Source organism: Phycodurus eques, chromosome 7 (genome assembly GCF_024500275.1).
Source record: "Phycodurus eques isolate BA_2022a chromosome 7, UOR_Pequ_1.1, whole genome shotgun sequence".
In the NCBI taxonomy this organism is placed as follows: domain Eukaryota; kingdom Metazoa; phylum Chordata; class Actinopteri; order Syngnathiformes; family Syngnathidae; genus Phycodurus; species Phycodurus eques.
In genome coordinates this window covers 24,129,652-24,150,050 of record NC_084531.1, presented here as the reverse complement: position 1 = coordinate 24,150,050, position 20,399 = coordinate 24,129,652, and the positions used below count along the sequence as shown (strand labels likewise).

General features: G+C 41.1%; 1 protein-coding gene across 2 annotated transcripts; it reads left to right on the top strand.

Moving 5' to 3' along the window:
• The first annotated feature begins 1,236 nt into the window (after positions 1–1,236).
• On the top strand, positions 1,237–20,261 carry ctsc (cathepsin C). Of its 2 annotated transcripts, none has more exons than XM_061681803.1 (9): positions 1,237–1,316; positions 11,704–11,934; positions 13,233–13,378; positions 14,019–14,173; positions 14,921–15,076; positions 16,443–16,561; positions 17,554–17,685; positions 17,966–18,198; positions 19,330–20,261. In XM_061681803.1, the coding sequence occupies exons 2-9, from the start codon at positions 11,775–11,777 to the stop codon at positions 19,594–19,596; spliced, it is 1,368 nt and encodes a 455-aa protein (XP_061537787.1). In that variant the 5' UTR covers positions 1,237–1,316; positions 11,704–11,774; the 3' UTR covers positions 19,597–20,261. The 2 variants fall into 2 exon arrangements, with proteins under 2 accessions (XP_061537787.1, XP_061537786.1); XM_061681802.1 differs by lacking the exon at positions 1,237–1,316 and adding an exon at positions 11,388–11,491.
• Positions 20,262–20,399: the final 138 nt, after the last annotated feature.

Genomic DNA, 20,399 nt, shown 5'->3' with positions numbered 1-20,399 from the left:
CCAGTTTTCTGGATTTCAGCAATAGACCTCCTGAATTGTTTGCCACAAGTTTTGAAAGACACCCAGAGTATTTATATTCAAACAGTATTTCAATATGGCTGACCTAAGAATTTGTGTGTGCAGACAGAGGAAGGAAGGCATTTGATGGGAAGTGAAGGAAAAAGACTGAACACACAGACTTCCCAGTGTTGTCCTGAATATTAAGTAGGTAAAGGCTGCATTCATGTTTGCTTTTGCAAGACATGCTGAGTGCAATCCAGGGCAGAGGTGGTGACGCCTAGTTGTCTTAAATATGCCAACAGCAGTATTTTTGTATTGTCTGTGTACTGCTGCTGACAAATAGTGTACTTTTAAACTGATTGAAGCTCACTTTTATTGCTTTTTAGCTGTAGGTTGAATACGTTATGTTATCACTTATAATCTCTTATGAGGTAAAGTTTAGGTTATTGTTTTAACAGAGAGAGAAGGCAGATCTCGAGTGATTTTATTTATTTATTTTTTGCTATACAGTGGAACCTTGGTTTCTGAATTTAATTCCTTCTGTGACCTCAATTGCAACCCGAAACGTTTGCATACCATGGTAATGCTTCCCAATGAAATTAATAAAAATGCAGTTAATCCTTTTCAACCCGAAGACGAAGTTGTAGATATCTTATTTTTATGAGTTTGTGGTTAAAATAAATGCTGTAGAAAAAAGTGCAAACACACTTTGTTGTGAAGAAATAACACGGTGTATTCGCTAGCAAATAACATTGCAACAACTTAGCTTTTTTTGCATACAACACTGCTTATGTTCGCCATGGTTACAACTAGGCCATACAGCTTGACGAAGAATTTGTATTACACTTTTCTCAACACCCAAAGATGTGGATCATAGGTGCACACAAACAAAGAGCCAAGTTAAAAAAAATAAGCCACGCAGCTAGGCACGAAGCTGTGCATTCCCTCTGCGGAAGCTAGCAACGGCTCGCAAGCAGTCTCAAGCTAGCTCCCAGCCATTGAGTGCCTGCTGAGGTTCCACCTTGGGCCACAGAACTTGGTGATAGTATTAGCAAGGTCTGAATAAGTCCACTTCACTTCCTTGCATGCTAACATGCCATCTCACTGCGTGAGTACACAGCATTGTTTACATTCACCATTGATACCGCTAGCCGATAAATAGTCGCCACATCCCACAATGGTCGCATTGCATTGTGGGCTGTAGTGGCCATTATCCTGCTCGCGGTATCCATGGCACGCATTGAGACGAGACGCTAACATGCAAGGAAAGGAAGGGGATTTATTTAGAACATGACTCCTCGCTAACACTACCACAAGTGAGCTCCCATACCGTGGCCGAAGGTGGAACCCGTGAGACACTCGATAGATGTGACCGGGGTTGAATCTGCTAGTTAGCCATCGTTAGCTTCCGTGGAGGGACTGCTTTGCCAGCCATGCTACATTTATTTAGTTTATTTTTTATTTTTTACTTGTCTCTGTATGTGTGCACCTGTATTAACCGTCCGTCTTTGGGTGTTGAGAAAAGCGCTTTACAAATTTGATTCTTAATAACACAATTGCTAGCAGTTTTCACTTTCTTTGGAGCCATACCATTGCAGCGCAATAAAAAGCACAACTGCACGTCCGTGCCAAGACGGTTCCCAAATCGTAAATAGTGCATTAACTGAGGTAGTTTTTCTTAGAATCTTTGTGGCATAACCCGATCTGTTCATAAACCGGGTCATTCATAAATTGTTACCCGAGGTTCCACTATATTTACATATCTAATGTAATTTAAAGTATAACAAGAAAAGGAAAATGTGAAATTAGAGCTTATGGGAAAGGCATATCCACGTTATCAAATAGATGCTAAATAGTTGTTGCAATGAGCACAAACATATCCCCCAGTCGTTCTTGAGCTTTCAATTGTGATGAGTTTCTGTTTGTTTGACATTGGAGCTACCAATAAGAATATGAATGTTGCCTTTAGGAGAGATGTTTACACTTTCCTGCTCACTGGAGTGAATCAACTTCATCATAGGTAGTTCGTTCATTTCGACATTCTGATTTCTACAAGCTTGTCAAAATATGTTGGGTTTTTTTCTCTCTGTAACACTAACACATGGGGGGGGGGGGGGGGGGTGAAGCGAGAGCGGCAAATCACATCTGCATTTAAATAAAGTGGCTGTGTTATGTTTGAATCTTTGCAACGCAGCAAGCAGTTAGTTTGGGCTTAATTTTGATTATGTGGAGTAATTGTTACTTGAAGAAATTCAGAGTCACTTTAAATGCTAATTGTACATGAAGTCATTGCATTTACTCAGTGCTGGACCAAAACAACTGATACTAAAATAAATGCTAACAATAATTGCTCCCTGGTATTTGATGTTCAGATCGTACATCAAGTATTAAGTGCGTATCCTCAGTCTCAAGTGTTCTTCTTATAGTTGTGTCCTTCAGATAAACTTGCCCACACAGTGCCAATTTTAACTCCCTCAGCCCCCATTTCAAGTGTTTTGTTTCTTTTTCTGAATTTTTGAAGTAAGGAGCAAGATTTTAAACCATCTGCTGTTAAAAATAATGTAATTAGTGTACATTATTTTTAACAGCGATTAACTTGTTAATGCGATTAACTTGTTAATTGTTAACCCCAATTCCAATGAAGTTGGGACATTGTGTTAAACATAAATAAAAACAGAATACAATTATCTGCAAATCATGTTCAACCTATATTTAATAGGTTGAGCCTCACAGTTCTGAGGACCAGGGTTCAATCCCCGGCCCCGCCTGTGTGGAGTTTGCATGTTCTCCCCGTGCCTGCGTGGGGTTTCTCCGGGCTCTCCGGTCTCCTCCCACATCCCAAAAACATGCATTCATTGGAGACTTTAAATTGCCCCTAGGTGTGAATGTGAGTGTGAATGGTTGTTTGTTTATATGTGCCCTGCGATTGGCTGGCAACCAGTTCAGAGTGTACCCCGCCTCCTGCCCGATGATAGCTGGGATAGGCTCCAGCACGCTCGCGACCCTTGTGAGGATAAGCGGCTCAGAAAATGGATGGATGGATGGATGGATGGATGGAACATTCAATAAATGTTTGGGAATTGAGGACACTAATTGTTGAAGCTTTGTAGGTGGAATTCTTTTCCATTCTTGCTTGATGTACAGCTTCAGCTGTTCCACAGTCCGGAGTCTCCGTTGTTGTATTTTAGGCTTCATAATGCGCCACGCATTTTCAATTGGAGACAGGTCTGGACTGCAGGCAGGCCAGTCTAGTACCCACACTCTTTTACTACGAAACCACACTGTTGTAACACGTGCAGAATGTGGTTTGGGATTGTCTTGCTGAAATAAGCAGGGGCGTCCATGAAAAAGACGTTGCTTGGATGGCAGCATGTTTCTCCAAAACCTGTATGTACCTTCCAGCATTAATGGTGCCTTCACAGATGTGTAAGTTACCCATGCCATTGGCACTAACACAGCCCCGTACCATCACAGATGCTGGCTTTTGAACTTTGCTTCCATAACAGTCTGGATGGGTCTTTACCTCTTTGGCCCGGAGGACACGATGTCCACAATTTCCCAAAACAATTTTAAATGTGGACTCGTTGGACCACAGAACACTTTTCCACTTTGCATCAGTCCATCTTAGATGAGCTCGGCCCAGAGAAGCCGGCGGCGTTTCTGGGTGTTGTTGATAAATGGCTTTTGCTTTGCATTGTAGAGTTTCAAGTTGCACTTACGGATGTAGCGCCGAACTGTATTTACTGATATTGGTTTTCTGAAGTGTTCCTGAGCCCATGTGGTGATATCCTTTACACTTTGATGTCGTTTTTTGATGCAGTGCCGCCTGAGGGATCGAAGGTCACGGCCCTTCAATGTTGGTTTTCGGCCTTGCCGCTTACATGCAGTGATTTCTCCAGATTCTCTGAACCTTTTGATGATGATATGGACCGTATATGATGAAATCCCTAAATTCCTTGCAATTGTATGTTGAGGAACATTGTCCTTAAACTGTTCGACTATTTTCTCACGCACTTGTTCACAAAGAGGTGAACCTCGCCCCATCTTTGCTTGTGAATGACTGAGCAATTCAGGAAAGCTCCTTTTTTATCCAATCATGGCACCCGCCTGTTCCCAATTAGCCTGTTAACCTGTGGGATGTTCCAAACAGGTGTTTGATGAGCATTCTTCAACTTTCTCAGTCTTTTTTGCCACCTGTCCCAGCTTTTTTCAAACGTGTTGCAGCCATAAAATTCGAAGTTAATGATTATTTGCTCAAAACAATAAAGTTTATCAGTTTGAACATTAAATATCTTGTCTTTGTAGTGTATTCAGTTAAATATAGGTTGAACATGATTTGCAAATCATTGTATTCTGTTTTTATTTGTTTAGCACAACGTCCCAACTTCATTGTAATTGTGGTTGTACATGTACTAAAACTATTTACCGTATTTTCACGACCATAAGGTGCACCGTATTAAAAGGTGCAGTCTCAGTTTACGGGGTCTATTTCTGTATTTAACTCATAGATAAGGCACACCGTATTATTGTATTATATTACAATACAATAATATATTAAAACATACGCTAGCTTAAAATATATGGTAGCATGCATGCACGCTAAAACAATGTTTTTAAAAAGGCAGCGGGAGCAAAACTGAGTTCGGTTGTACTTTATTGAAGTGTTTAACAATGTACTCACGTTATGTTTTTATCAATCCTCATCCACAAATCCATCAAAGTCCTCATCTTCTGTATCTGAAATGAACAGCTGGGCAAGTTCTCAATCAAACAAGCCAGGTTCGAGTCGGTCTCGTTGCCGTGCGACTCCTCAGAAATGATGCCGGCTTTTACGAAAGCTCGAACAACAGTGCAAGCAGACACGTTGGCCAAAGCATCCACAATCCATTCACAAATTGTGGCGTAACTCGCCCGGCGCTGCCTCCTAGTCTTAGTAAAATTGTGTTCGCCATCTGTCATCCATCACTTCCACGCCGCTCGCAACTTCACTTTGAACGCCTTGTTTACACCGATGTCCAGCGGTTGGAGTTCCTTAGTCAAGCCTCCTGGAATGATGGCAAGCTTCCTCACTTGCTGCACGTGGAAGAGTTATTGCACTCAGTCGAATGGTGACTTGAGACGCTTCTCCCGGCTGTTCTTTGCTCATTAATGCATTGCTCGAGTTGGTCTTCCAACTCGGGCCACCTAGCCTTGTTTCCGCGGAAACTCAGCTTCGTCTTCTTGACTTGGCGAAACTTGTTTTCCTGCTTCCTCCACTTGTGAACCATGGATTCGTTGATCTTGAATTCTCTCTCGGCTGCTCGATTCCCGTGTTCCTCCGCATAACTGATAGCTTGCAGTTTAAACTGTGCTTCGTAAGCGTGCCTCTTCGTAGGTGCCATTTTCGGGGGTCCTTAGCCAAACCGATGTTGTTTTGCACAATGCACACCCCGGCGCTATATACCCACTGGGGGCGTGGCTTTAGCGTCCTCCTTCACGCACCCTTCCCCCTTTACATCCGCATGCTGTCCTCAACCACGTCCGCTTTTCCTCTGTATAAGCAGCGTGTCAGCAGGAAATGCTCCCAGTCAGTCAAGCGGTCAAAAAAAAGTCAAGCGGAGCGTTCATCACACAACAACATTTAAATAAGGCGCGCCGCATTATAAGGCGCTCCGTCCATTTTGGAGAAAATTTAAGCCTTTTAAGTGCGCCTTATGGTCGTGAAAATACGGTAAACCTATTGTTTATTCAAGGAAATCTTGTGTTGTTTATTCACCATTGGACATTTGATATTGTGGGGATTCATTTTTAGTAAACGTTTTTAAGCTTTGTCATTTTGATTTTTTTTCTGATGACAGAAATGTAGAATGTAATTAGATGCTATATGTCTGTGACACTGGAAGATGGATTTATATTTAAATACTGTATTTGATTACCTATTTCACATATCCCCATGGATTTGTAAAGTGTGAAATGTTGAGACTATATGGTTGTAGCTGTATGAAAATTGCAGTATATTTCTAAGTGGCTTTGTAGAGGAGGGCATTGTTACGCACCGGTGTGAGTGTGGAGTTGTGTTTCAAGCATATTTGACATTTCTAGAGCCTTTGGATTGTTCTCCAATACTCCAAACTGACAACGCAGTTCACTCAGAGAATAAAGTGTCCTCTCATTGTGTTGTTTTTGTTGTGAGTTACTCTACACTTCTACACAGCTCACAACACGCCTGACAACCATTCTTTAATGAAACCTAAAACATTCCAGTTTATTAAAGTCCATTCAGACAATACAATTACCTTGATGTCTTTTGTTTTTGCTCTTCTTGATCTCATTTCACCCCATTACATTTTCACCTGACACCTCCTCTCTCCCCCCTCCCATTAACCTTGGCCTAGGCATCGATCAATACAGACTAATGATATCTCCAAATTGTTGCAATTGGGTTGCTGACTGAGTATTTGGAAAGAACAATTTTAAAAAAATAGTCAAGTGGAAAAACAACATAGGAGGCAGTTTTGGTTCCCACTAATACACCAGCAGAAATACAGTTGTATTCAGATTGAGTCTAGAAACATGACTAAATCTCAAAATCCTTATGGTTTTAATTTCCTTACAGTGTATGCTACAAATGAATTGGCAACACTGCACATATATGCCAAATCAAAACATGAAGAAAAATATCCTAGTGTGCGGTGTCTATGTTGTTCCTTATAAACTAACATTTACTGTAGAAAATGAAAATAGCTTGAAAGTGTAGCTTTCCTGGTAATACCTAAAGTAATAGTTGTATAACCACTGTTTCTGAGAGCTGTTTTACATTTGTGTTTTATTGAGGCAACGAAATTCCGGCACCTTGTAAGCATTCCACAGTTCTTTTGCATTGCTTTGTTTCGCCTCAGAAACCGCTTTATTCATGTTGCCTCACAAGTTTGCTTATGAGTTGGGGTCAGGGGATGGGTCTGCCATAGTGTTGCTTGCTTGCTTACTGGTGTGTTTGGGTGTAATCCATCAATACCTTAGGTATATAGCACCTTTCACACTTAAAAAGCACAACATAACTTGCTTCAGAGAACAGGTAATTAAAGACAACAAACTTAACACATTCCTCCTATCCAACCGCAGTCTCTGACCCCCCATTCCCAGGGCTAACCATGTCCCCCGTCCCACGGGTAAAGCAGTTATAGTCTAAAAAGACGATTAAAAGACATGACACGGCCGATGAGATGTGGCTACATACAATAAGGACCGGCACCATTTCACAGAGTCTTGAATTCAGTGTTTGGGAGTTGTCTGACAAACTGTCTGTGACACCTAGACCACAAAAAAACAATTCTGCTTTTAGCAGTCCGCCAAACGTTGAGGCATTTCTATTTAGGTCAGCAGATGTGTCCTTTGGTGAAATTGTACCTCATTTCTTTTTTTCAGCAACTGCACTTTGCAGGGCATATTCGCCAACAGCTTGCCTTCACATATGCAAAATCCAGTTGTCCTGGGCTGGCAAACCAGTTAGTTCACAGTTGCCAAATGTTGGTCAGCTCCAACACCGATGTGAAGCGGCTCTTAGGAACACTGATTATACAACTAATATTAACACAGGAAGGCAAAATCTTCAAGCATTTTCCAGTTCATACAATAAATGTTTCCTTTGGTAAAGAACAGCCAAATATTTAATTTTCTTCCCTTTTTGTAAAATAATAGCACCTTTTATTATTTGGAATGGAATGTGCAATGTTCCCTGGGCATTTGTGTGATTGGAACTAAAATCTATTCTGAGGATGTAAAGCTCACTTTTTTCTTTAGACACACTTTTTATTCTGAAAACAACTGTATGTCAGGAAGCATGCAAACAAACATGCGCAGCAGCTACACTCACTGATGGCTTTAAGACTGAGTCAATACCTAATTTATTAGTCCTCAGTGATGTATAATTGTGTGTGTGTGTCTAGAGGCACTATTTATTGATTTGAAGCTGTAGCATTTTTAGTTTTTAATCAAATGATTCTAATGTGATTTCATTGGCTCTCCAAGTACTGTTTCTGTTTGTTGCAGTGACTGATCCACAACTGCTGAGGATGTGCTAAAGAAGAGTATCGGTAGTTGAAATGAAGCGAAACCTTGAAAGCAACACACCTCAGGCTTGATTGTTAATGATATAAATTTGTGGATGCACGGTGACTCACTTGTTCATATATTTGTGTGTAGAACGTGCGTCATGGCAGCATCATAAACAATGAGAGGCACCGTTTGCACAGTGCTTTGTTCAAAAAAAATATGGCCTTCCATATCATATGAACAGTATTCTGAAGTGTGTAGGTGTATGGGTCTGGTCGGAGTTAAGTGATTGTGAAAGCACTTCATCTAAATGAGAAGGACGTAACACAAGGGTGAAGTGGCTGCTCCCACATGTCCATGAAATGAAATTGCTGTTCACCATTGCAGTGCTAAAAGATGTCAGTCGACAGTAGTACAAAGAAGCACTAGTGATAGATTATTGAATGAACGCTATCATTGTTTCAGAAATTAATTTTCTCTGCAAACGATGATGCAACAAGCCTAAAAATACAGTGGACCATTTGAGGTTAAACCCAATACCTAAGAAGCTCGCTGACCTTTGATTGAGCTTTAGAAGCATTCTTTTGCAATAGGAAATAATTGAAACATGAATAATCTGTTCCAGGATGAAGTATTCGTCATCCATAAACCTGTTGGTTTTAACTATTTTGTTTGACTTTTGAGGAACTATACAATGTGAAAGATTGTTTTCATTTTCGTTTTAGTTATACCTCGTAATTGCATTAGATAACCATGCAAATGAGGATGTTGAATTTCTAATGTTATGGGGGAGGGCTGGCTCAAGTGGGATGCCCAAGTACGTCAGTGGGCGCTGTTTTAGCCACACCAAAGAAATCAGGAAAACTGAAATGGTAAAAAACAGTTTAATGCTATATCGCCACAAAACAGTATAACAAAGTTCTCAGTCTTTGGACATGTTTTCAGCAATTATGCCCGAACATATACAGTACAGTATATTTAGAAATGAATATCTGAACTCACGTGTGGGATTTTTAAATACAATTTTAATGAAAATCCATCTGGTCAAGTCAAATTGTGGCATTATTTGGTTTTAATGCTGTACATGAAGTGAAGTATACATTCATTCACGTTCGTTCATTTACGCTTTCATTTCGGGTAGATGCAAACCATCAACATACAGGGATGATTCACCAATTTTATAGGCGAAGGGCCAGCCACTTTGGAAGGCAACCCAAAATATGCAAAACCAGATGGAGGGATGCCTGTGCTGCCTCACACCGTAGCACACGCACAGGCATGCACATTTGCACACACACGCACGCATATGCACACACACGCACACAACATAAATGTTCACAGATGCAAGAATTGAATCAAAACCCAGGAACTGTTTGCGGAGGAGAGATGCGTATGTAAACTGCATGACGGGGCTAAAAAGTGAGTGAGTGTGATTGTAGGAGAAAAAGAATCCTGTCTGGCTTGAGGGGAGTCGTGCACTCTGCAAGCCGCTGGCAGAGCGACGTTTGCTCCATAGATGGACACAACTCGGACAAAGACAAAGTTAAATGTTTATTACAATCGCCAGCCTGCAATCTAACGAGCTAGCAAGCTAAGGACTGGAGTTAAAAGGCTCACTCAACCGGGCTGACATCGTTAAAACGTCAGTGCACGGAGTTTTGTGTGTTTGTGCGTGTGTGTGTATGTGTGTTCCCCACATAACACACACACACACACACACACGTATGGCAAACGTAACTGTTTCTAAACCATAACCACAGCGGCACACGCTATCGCTATTCAGCCAGTAGTTGACTTCAGCAAACTCATTTTCAGCGTCATTTGATTGACAGGTGATCTTGGTTGTTAGGGTTGTGGTCTCACGTCACAGTCCAGCTTTATCCTATATTTAACCAGGTAAAAGCTTATTCAGAGATAAAATATTTTCCAAAAGCCAAGAGGCAGCAGAATTTATATACAGTACATAACATGACAACATTCATACAATAAATAAATAAGAATGATATTAAAATGTATGACATCTGATTTCAAAACGGTGACAAAAGCCCAAATGCTTTCGAATACATACATGGTGTTTTATACATGCTGGTGTTTTTGTATTCATTCAAATTTGGCAGGCTTTAAGATATTTTTTGGGCCTCTTTAGTGGGTTAATGACTCTATAGCGATGTGCCAATTGTTTGATATTTATTTAATTGCAGTTTTTGCGAACAGAGCCTGAGTCATATTTATTTATAGTTCATTTATCTTAATTTATTTAATTTATTATTCTACATTACCATGCCAATGTTCAATGTTCTTCAGAATTTGAAGTTGTTCTTACTTTAATTATTCTTTAATATCATTATATCAGTGGCGTAAAACAAACCGTCAACGATACTATCGTTTATCTTGATAGTTTTGGGGAAAATACAGTATATCCTCCTAAAAAATGTTCATATGATTGATTTCATTGACTGGGTCACTGATGGTGTAGTAGTACACTTGCCTGACTTTGGTGCGGGCAGCGTGGGTTCAGTTCCCACTCAGTGACTGAGTGTGAATGGTTGTCCGTGTCTATATGTGCCCTGCAACTGACTGTGTGTGTGTGTGCTATTAATATAGTACATCCATCCATCTATTTTCTGTACCGCTTCTCCTCACTAGGGTCACGGGCATGCTGGAGCCTATCCCAGCTTTCTTGGGGCGAGAGGAGGGGTACACCCTGAACTGGTCGCCAGCCAATCGCAGGGCACATATAGACAAACAACCATTCGTACTCACATTCACAATTTAGAGTCTTCAATCAACCTACCACACATGTTTTGGGGATGTGGGAAGAAACCGGAGTACCCGGAGAAAACCCAAGCAGGCACGGGGAGAACATGCAAACTCCACACAAGCGGGGATGGGATTTGAATCCCGGTCCTCAGAACTGTAAGGCAGATGCTGCTAACCAGCTGTCCACTGTCCCGCCCAAGTAATACAGAACACTTGAAAATAAGGGCCTCAAAAATATTTATACTTGTGAGAGGTTATTCCCAGTTCCCTTGTTGTAATTGTATGTTGTTGTGTGTAACTAAATGCAACACAATGTCCATGCTTCCTTGCTATTTCGGTTTTCTTGCCGCCAGACTCACTGAATACGACGACATTTGCACCCACTAGCTGAACATGTGTCGTATTCATATCTACGTGCTGCATACTGTTGTGAAAATCGGTTGAGAAATGAGCAAGTTACGATTTAACTTTAATGTCCATACAATGTCTTTGATGGGAACGTCGCCCCTGCCAACATGGCCGGCACGTATGCACGTTTTCTAGCCGTGCTGCTAACTTTCTTTTGCTATTTCTGTGCGCCTGCGCAGAAATGACAGTCACGTGACGGCGAACAACGAAAGCAAACGCCGAAACGAACAAAGAACATTTCTGAATTAAGTTAGATGCTTCCTGTAGTTGTGGCTACTCAAAACTAGCTAAGGTAAAAATTAAGTAATGAAGAAGTCCATTTGCGCTACACTAACAAGTCTTCATTATTTGACGACAGAAGCACAAACTCTTGTTATTTTCGGACTTCTGGAGTCTAAACTGTCTCGTTGTACTTCCGTGCACATCTCTCCTCGTAGGCTATTTATCTTGGACGTTGAGGTTTTTGTGTGTGTCTGTTTTCAAGTTGTGCCTTCCTCAAATTAGGTCGCACTGTCAAGTCAAGTGAAGCAGGAAGAAGAAGAAGTACACTTGCCCTACTTGGCGTGTGTGTCAAGATGAGGCTGAGCGGCGTCCTGGCGTGTGTGCTCGTCGTTTGTACCGGGCTGTGTTGGGGGGACACCCCGGCCAACTGCACCTACGAGGACCTTCTGGGGAAGTGGGTGTTCCAGGTGTCCGACCGAGGCCACGACAAGAGCGTCAACTGCTCCGCTGAAGGTACATCGCCGAAATATTGAGAGTAGACCAGAGAGGCACAGTGAGCGACAACTATTGACGTTCTCACCACCTGGGTTTCCCTAACAACCAAGAGCCTTCCAATGTACTGCATTAACTAACGGAGACAAACTGGCACCTAGCCTGCATCAGGCAAGGAAAACAACCAAGGAGATAACTCAATCTGATATTACGGGGTTTGTCTAATGCATTGTTAAAAATCAATTTCTAAGCTTTAGGGTTTGAATCCCTAACCCTCTGGTCTGCTGTGTGCTGCTTCCTCCCACAGGTGTCAAACAGAAGGCCTTAACTCGTGTAATATGATGGAGTGATTATTAGGATTGTCACACAGAACATATTGGGTCAAAGGTCGAAAAAGTCTAACTGCCTTGTGCTGCAGCCGCAGCCGCAGTCCAGAAACAAACAAACGCTGTGCAGCTCAGATTCTGATGTCAGTGTAGCACAAATAAATAGTAGTACGCAACAGATACAACTTCCTGCGGCACTATAGAACAGCCTCTCTCGGGCTCGCCTGCTTAATGGTGACAATAAATCAATGCCATTGCTGTTTTTAAAGGATAATCATTTGCACTGTTAAAATTGTTACTGTGTTACTTGTCAGTATGCTTCATTTCCTGAAGAAAAAAAAAAATATTTTAGCTGCTGTTGTTTTTTTAATGTCATTAAATCTGTTCCTGCTTACACAAATGCTAAGCAGTTTGTTTTGCATTTTGTTCCCTTGCCATACCAAATGTGAACCAAACTCCTTAAAACCAAGGTACTGTATGTACTGAACTGTGATTCATAGCATCCTGTTACATCCCTAGCGATTAAACATTTATTTGGTTTCACCTCTGTTAACACGCCCTCTGAGGGCGACCTAAAGACGATGTGGTTCATGACAAAAACAAGTTAGCTTTAAATTGTCCATAGGTATGAATGTGAGCATGAATGGCAACTAGTCAGGTGTTTACCTCACCTCTCAATATATAATAAATAATGTTTTATGAAAATATACAGACGGGTACAAATGAACAGCTATATGGAAAATAATATTGGTTCAAATAGTTATACAATTCAAAAGATTAATATACGTTTAAATAGTTATAGCAAAGTCAAAAGATTAACATATGTAAAGTACAGAAAAAGAAGACACTACACAGTCCAGGGTGTACACCGTGATAGAGTAAATAGATGGATGGATGAATGCGGTAACAGAAGCTATAGGTGGTTCAAGGACAAATCAGGATGTAAGTGATGGTTTTGACTAGCCAGTAGACAACTGTACTTGTCTTTTTCAGCCACAGGTGGGAGCATGGTGACGGTGACCCTTGAGAAGCTGTCTGTGGCCAATGACGACTTGGGAAACAGCGGCTTCTTCACCCTAATCTACAACCAGGGTTTTGAAGTAGTCATCAATGGCTACAAATGGTTTGCATTCTTCAAGGTAAGAGAAGCACTTGTGTGATTGTTACTGAATATATTGTTATGGAGTCAAGCCGACATTGTTGGGAAGAGCCAATCTGTCTTGTTTGCCCTGTAGTCCACGTTTGCAAGAGGCCTGATGTCGATCTGATGATATCGGATTTCATGTTTTTTTTTTTTTTTTTTTTTTTTTTTTTTTACACTGAGTCGTTTAAACTGCCAGACACCCAGACGAATATTTCTAACACTGTAATTTACAAATTTCCTCATTCATCAAGGTTCAACCCCCTCAATATTATTAATACCAATTGGTATTTCGGAATAAAAATTTGATCACTAAAAAAAAATTATAATTATTCTTGAAATATCATTATCCTTATCATCCAGCGACTTGACAACACACTATTGTGCTTGTTTCCGCTTTCTCTCGCATGACACATGACGCATGTCTGGAGAAAACAGTGCGTTCCTTTCGGCTTCAAAAAACCCATGTGATTGCTCAACTTCCTCCTCGTCTGCTGTTGGTTCCTTTTGGTCATACAAAGACATTTTATTCTAATAAATCATTCTAAAATGTAGTGTATGTCCCAAGATCAACCTCAAGGAAGCACATTCACGTTAGTTTGTGTGCAACGTTTGTATATTTTCTTCTCCTTTTTCAGTACACTGAAGAGGGCCCGAAGGTGACCAGCTTTTGTGACCATACCCTACCAGGATGGGTGCATGATGTTTTAGGCAACAACTGGGGGTGTTTTGTTGGAAAGAAAGTGAACCCAGTACCACCGCAAGCTTACTATAAACCAGTCTTGAGCTCCAGGTAAATGATACTTTTACAAAACTACAAAGACCATTGAAACATATATTGATTGACCAGCCACAAAATTGTGACCACTTATACAATGTAATGATATCCATTGCAAGAGCTGAATATGTTTTTTAATGGCGCTTTTTACTACCAAGGGCAACCATAGCCATGGAAACCTGAAGCTCCAATCTTCTTTAACATCAGTAGCCCACATAGACTAATCCATTATCTGTTTTTCGTCACTCTGTCTTTCTGTGTTTTAAATCAAAGAAAGCGTTTTTTGCTTCTAAAATGTCAGCAAATGTTTATGCTCATTGTTCTGCTACGTTTGAAGTCTTCCGCGCAGCCTTATGTTGCCTCCCTCTGCATGATTAATATTTCCTTCAGCAAGCATGCAGGAGATCTTTAAAATAAATCAATAAATAAAAAGAATGCATCACCATCAGCTGCGTTATGCTGTTTAAATGTACATTACTCAAGAAGTAGTTCACTCTTTGTCAGTAGTACATTTATGTGCGTTCTTGAGAAGAGAGTATGGCTGTTGTTGTCACATGGGCCACTGATGAGTGATACTTTGAAGAGGCGTTATGTCAGAGTTATCGGCTGCACAATCAAAACTGTGGTTCCAAGTAAAGATATTATCAAATGACACGACCAAGCCTCAGATGACCGTTTGACATTTTGTGTTGCTGCTTTGTTTCACATGAGAGCTGAGTGCTGGCAGCAGTACATGACCTGCTATTTTTCTTATCTCTTCAGGCTCTTCAAAAGGCCTTTTACACCAAACCAAGGTGTCATTGAGTCCATTAACTCAGCCCAGAATTCATGGAAGGCCATGTCCTACCCAGAATATAAGACTTACTCACTGCAGGAGCTGCACTACAGAGCCGGAGGACCCGCCTCCCGCATTTCTGTGTGAGTTTTTACTCTTATCTCATACAGTTGAAAAACAACCAACACTTGCATTTCAGTATTTGACCAGCACTTTTCCAAAATGCAGTAGACACCCAATAAATGAATAAATACATCTTACCATGTCATTCTTTGACTATGTTTAGACTGCATCAATTAATTGTTTTAACAGGAGAAAATTAATATTTGTAAAATTTGCTATTCTGGGTGAAGGCATAGATCAGGTTTTAAGCAGAATAACCAGAATGGATTTGTTGAGTTTTGGAAAAGAGCTCTTCATTTGTCTTTCTTACACAAATAAAAGGTCCTCAACATTTTTTTTCTCCCTTTTTCAGTGAGGCACACTCTCTTCACATTGTTCCTCCCCCAACCTCCTAAATTGTTAAACTGATCTTTAAACCTCCATGTTGCATTGTTTTCCCCAGATTATTGATTTAATAATAACTCATTTGCATTAGTCCATATTTTTGTTTGAGGTGTCATTTAGACAGATGTGAGGCCATCAGCATTTGACAGCTTAGGCTTTTCAGTTATTGTGAGTGTTTTGTTGCCCATAGCTTGTCAATTGACACTGGAGCAGCGTTGCAAAATTGCCACCTGGCAAGAAGGTCCTCTGTCCTTGACTGCAGTTCAGTGCCAGTTTGAGAAGCTTTATGGCCATCACACTGCTCCAGTGCATAGCACAATTTATGCTGTCCATGGCAAGTTTCTCAAAAGGAGATCTGTTCTTGGTAGACCATGTAGCAGTAACTCTTAGAGCAGGCATTCAGGCAAAGCCAGAGTCTTCAAGTGGCTCGAAATGGAAGATTATGGTGTTTAAGATCCTGAAGTTGGTACCGGTAAAGATCTATCAATCTCCAAAGCATCCACTGAGTCGAACCTTTGTTGATGCTGAGTTCCAGTGCAGCGCTCTGGAAAGACTTTAACTGGTTTTGTGCAAATGCCTCTTGTAACAGTTCAGTGGTGGTAATGTAATATCATGCCTTCCGCTGCATGGTTTGTCAACAACACATCCTGTCTTTAAAAAAAAATGTAATAAAAAAAACTTGCCATGGATAAATGGTGTAAATTGTACGACATGTTGGAGTACTGTAGCGGTCTAATAGCTTCTCAAACTGGCACGGAACTGCAGTCGGGGACAGAAAAACTATTTGCCAGGTGGCAATTTTGCAATGCTGCTCCGATGTCAATCAGCGAGGCACGGGCAAGGGAATTATATGCTGACAAAAACTGCAAAGCATAAACTGTCAAATGCTGATAGACTCACATCTGTCCCAATGAAATCAAAAATAAAAAAAAATGAAGTGTATTGCGACTTTTGGGACACTCGTATAATTTTTTATTTTTTTTTTTCCGCGCTGTACTTCAGCCATGTTCGCCCTACGCCTGTGACAGCCCAAGTAACCAAGTTGGTGGCGGCTCTACCGCAGCACTGGGACTGGAGGAACATAGATGGCATAAACTTTGTCAGCCCTGTGCGAAACCAAGGTGACGTTCACGTTCTGTTAACCCTAGTTTCTCTTATTGTAAGTGGGGTCATCTTCTACACTTGTTCTTGTTAAATTCTTGGCATGTACGTTATTCATGTTTGAAATATGATGAAAATAATGTTCCGTTAGCCCAACTCTGGGACATTAGGTAGGAGAAGATTATGTTTGGTCAGTGTGGGATGAAGTCTTGCACATGGACGTGCACAGCATGGCTAGCGGCAGACGCTGAGCAGCAGCTTGCTCGCTTCCCGCCTGGCATGCCTGACTCGTCTGGGCGCCGCTCTTGTGTTTCTGCACAGCTCGGTGTGTGAGTGGAGGGATTAAACGTGCTCAGCAGTTGGAGTGTCTGAGAGCGACTTTGCAGGGATGTGCTTTCGGATCTGGAGAGGGTTGGAGTGTTTGACTGGAACCCCTCTAAGCTTTTGTGTTCTACTGCAGCGCACGAGACTGTAAAGTCATGTGGATGCTCATTGATGGTTCACTTCGATTCACAAAGGAAAATTTCTTAACATCCTGTTTCCCGTGGGCAGGTGTCACCGCAGAGATTGTTTTGACCTCATTTATTTCTGCTAATTATTTTATGTCAGAGAGCTAGTTTCTTACATTTGATGGTAAACGGTGTCGACTTGGAAATTTACTGCAAATTTACTGCAAATCATTTTCCTGTTGCCTTTTCACCTTGGTGCCACTCATATCGATTTTTCAATAAAGTCTGTTCCTTTTCTTTTTGTTTTTTGTCTACCATCCTTAAAAGGATTGTTTACTAAGATGTATTGCAACAAACGGTATGAGTATCTCAAGACCTTTCTTAGATTCAGAGGGTATACACTACGATTTTGTGACACCAAAAGTAACCAGAAACTACAGTAAACTTTAGTGACTATAGTTTATTGTAGTTTCTTATATTATGTTATGTAATAGTCTTTGAAGGCTAATTTTACTATCCTGCACAGATTTATTTAATTATAAAAAAACAATTCCTTTTTCCAGCTTCATGCGGTAGCTGCTACTCCTTCGCCTCCATGGGAATACTCGAGGCTCGCATCCGAATCTTAACCAACAACAGTGAGGCTCCCATACTCAGCCCCCAACAAGTGGTCTCCTGCTCTAAATATTCTCAAGGTATCGTAACTGTTTCAGAGGCCTGTTACGAAGCAGCATTGCTTAAGCTAAAGTACTACTGCAATCGTGTAGTATTGCTAAACCTAAGGTCCTGAATTTGACTTTGGTATTCATGGGTGAATTGTACAAGGAGATGAAATTAGTTGGTGGTTGGTTTTAATTGTTGGGGATTGCGACGACAGGCTGTGTTCTACTTTTGTATTACTTCTGGGCAGTTATTAAATGTCTCATCTTTGACCCAAGAAGGGCCTCAAGTATTTCTTCCTCTCTCATATTTCAGGTTGTGATGGTGGCTTTCCATACCTGATTGGAAAGTACATCCAAGACTTTGGTATTGTGGATGAGTCCTGCTTTGCATATGTTGGAAAGGACACTCCCTGCAGGGTCCCTAAAAACTGTAGCCGCACTTACGTAGCAGAATACAGCTATGTGGGAGGATTTTATGGCGGCTGCAGTGAGGCTGCCATGATGCTGGAACTGGTCCAGAATGGCCCCATGGCAGTGGCCTTTGAGGTATAAACTATTCTTGTCTTTCTTCCAAGTACATAGTTCATTAATTGAGAGCCTGAGGATATGCAATGGGATTGCTGTGTACATGATGCAGAGCAGGCATAAGTAGGTATAATGCCAAAATAGGCAATGCAAAAGTAACAGTACTACAGTGTTGTATAATGAAGTGATGTATGAATAGCAACGGGCAGTTACACGGGTTAATCCTGCCTTCTGGCATCTAGTGGAAGAGCATTTAATTGATGTGTCTGTTACGAAACGTTACTGCCGGAGATAGATAGATAGATAGACAGACAGATTATTTGCGGTCGTAAGAACGTAATTCCACCCCCTGTACTGGGAAGCAGAGCGGAACCACTTGCCAATTTGCAGTGTAAATCCAGTAGGGGTGGGTGATATGGGGAGAAAAAAAATCTCTATTTTCTGTTGTTTTACGATAGTTTATTTGATAATATCCTTAAAAAATTGTGTCAGTCTCTTCCTACTTCCCAGGACATTTATTGATAGACACAGCGTGTCAGAACAACAGCTCTTGTTTATTTTGTAAAGTTCTTCATATATCTACAGAAAAACATTGCTAGCTCCTCCTTTAGCCTCACCAGCAGTCGGGATGACTTTGACATCGCAGTTTTCTTTGTAAATGTTATTTAAAATGAATAGATCCTCCGAAACAGCACCGTATATTCTCTTTATTCACTTCACTTTTAAACTGGCCGCGTTTGGGAAGCCAGCACGTACATGGGGCGACCTGTGTCATTTTCCCGTTGGCCAACAGAAAACGTCACATGCGTTCCGTTGAGGTCCATAGTGACAATTCATCCACTTGTAAGCTGCTAAACTCCTGAAAAGGTTGCTCGGATTTTGACAGCGAGTTTGTTTTGCTTTCCACTGAGTCACATTACTGAATTATGTCCGTTGATTCGCCGAATGAGGACTTTTATGCGCATCCTCCTTTCTGTCTTCGTCCTATGCCTTCCATGGACCCGTTTGGTTGTTTTCTTTTCGAGAGTATGAATACTCGAAAATATAAAATTCCACATCATCAAAGCAACGGTCAAGATTATATCGAAGGTCATACAGATCGCCCACCCCTAAAATCCAGCCAATGAGAATACATTAACACATTCTTTGCAGGTGTACCCAGACTTCATGTACTACAAGGAGGGCATCTACCACCACACGGGCATCTTGGATTCCTTCAACCCCTTCGAGCTGACCAACCACGCCGTGCTGCTGGTGGGCTACGGCCGCTGTCACATGACCGGCCAGAAATACTGGCTTGTCAAGAATAGCTGGGGCACCGGCTGGGGAGAGAACGGCTACTTCCGAATCCGCCGGGGAAGTGACGAGTGTTCCATCGAGAGCATTGCAGTCGCAGCCAAGCCCATCCCCAGCCTCTAGAGGTCTTTTAAAAGAAAAAAAAAAAAAAAAAAGTAATAATATTTTTTTTGGGGGGGGATTTGCACTCTAAGTAAGCGCTAGTGGGATTTCTCATTCAGGCTGCATTTTCAACCCTCGGTGATTTTTCAGTGCATGTGTGGGTTAACAGTTTAATTAATGCCTTAACAGTATTCTTAAACGGAAATCACAAGTATGCTGGTTTTACTTTTGGCTGCACTTGTGAACTACGACTTGAAAAGTGGGGCATAATTTAAAAAATGGATGGAATGTTTTTACGAATCCAATTGGTTTCTCGTCTATGATTTGTGCACTTTTAGTCTGGGTTGTGCCTAGAGATGTGAAGCTGTCATTGTGTAAAGGGAATGACCAAGTGGGTTTGGTTTATAATATCTGCCTGTCAGGTTATTGTTTGTTTGTCTCAGGGAAGTATGGTGGATGTTGAATCAGTTTTAAATCATATGCACCTTTCATAATCATAATAAAGGGAGATAAAAATCTGTTTAAAAAGAAAACACTTTTATACATAATGTTGTGCTTGAAATCTAACTGCTTTTTACAAATTACTGGAACAGTTTTGATCAATGCAGTTTTTTTGTTTTTGTTCCACTTTGTTACATTACATTTCCTTGTGGCTTCTTAAAGCTGGACAGCTGACTAAACTGTGAGCTTAAGACTTGTGATTATTTCATGCTTCTCCTCCAAACAAATTACACTAAGTTAAGTAACCTTTGGAAATGCTTAAAAAGCTTCAAAAAGCACAGTGCCAATATGTATGCATCAATTATCAGACTAGAATTTGTAGC

Bases quoted from the DNA above. Each gene is read 5' to 3' on its own strand.
- ctsc (XM_061681803.1), top strand. From the start codon at position 11,775: ATGAGGCTGAGCGGCGTCCTGGCGTGTGTGCTCGTCGTTTGTACCGGG. The intron at 15,077-16,442 runs GTGAGTTTTTAC...GCTGTACTTCAG, and splicing joins CCCGCCTCCCGCATTTCTGT to CCATGTTCGCCCTACGCCTG. The intron at 16,562-17,553 runs GTGACGTTCACG...TCCTTTTTCCAG, and splicing joins CAGCCCTGTGCGAAACCAAG to CTTCATGCGGTAGCTGCTAC.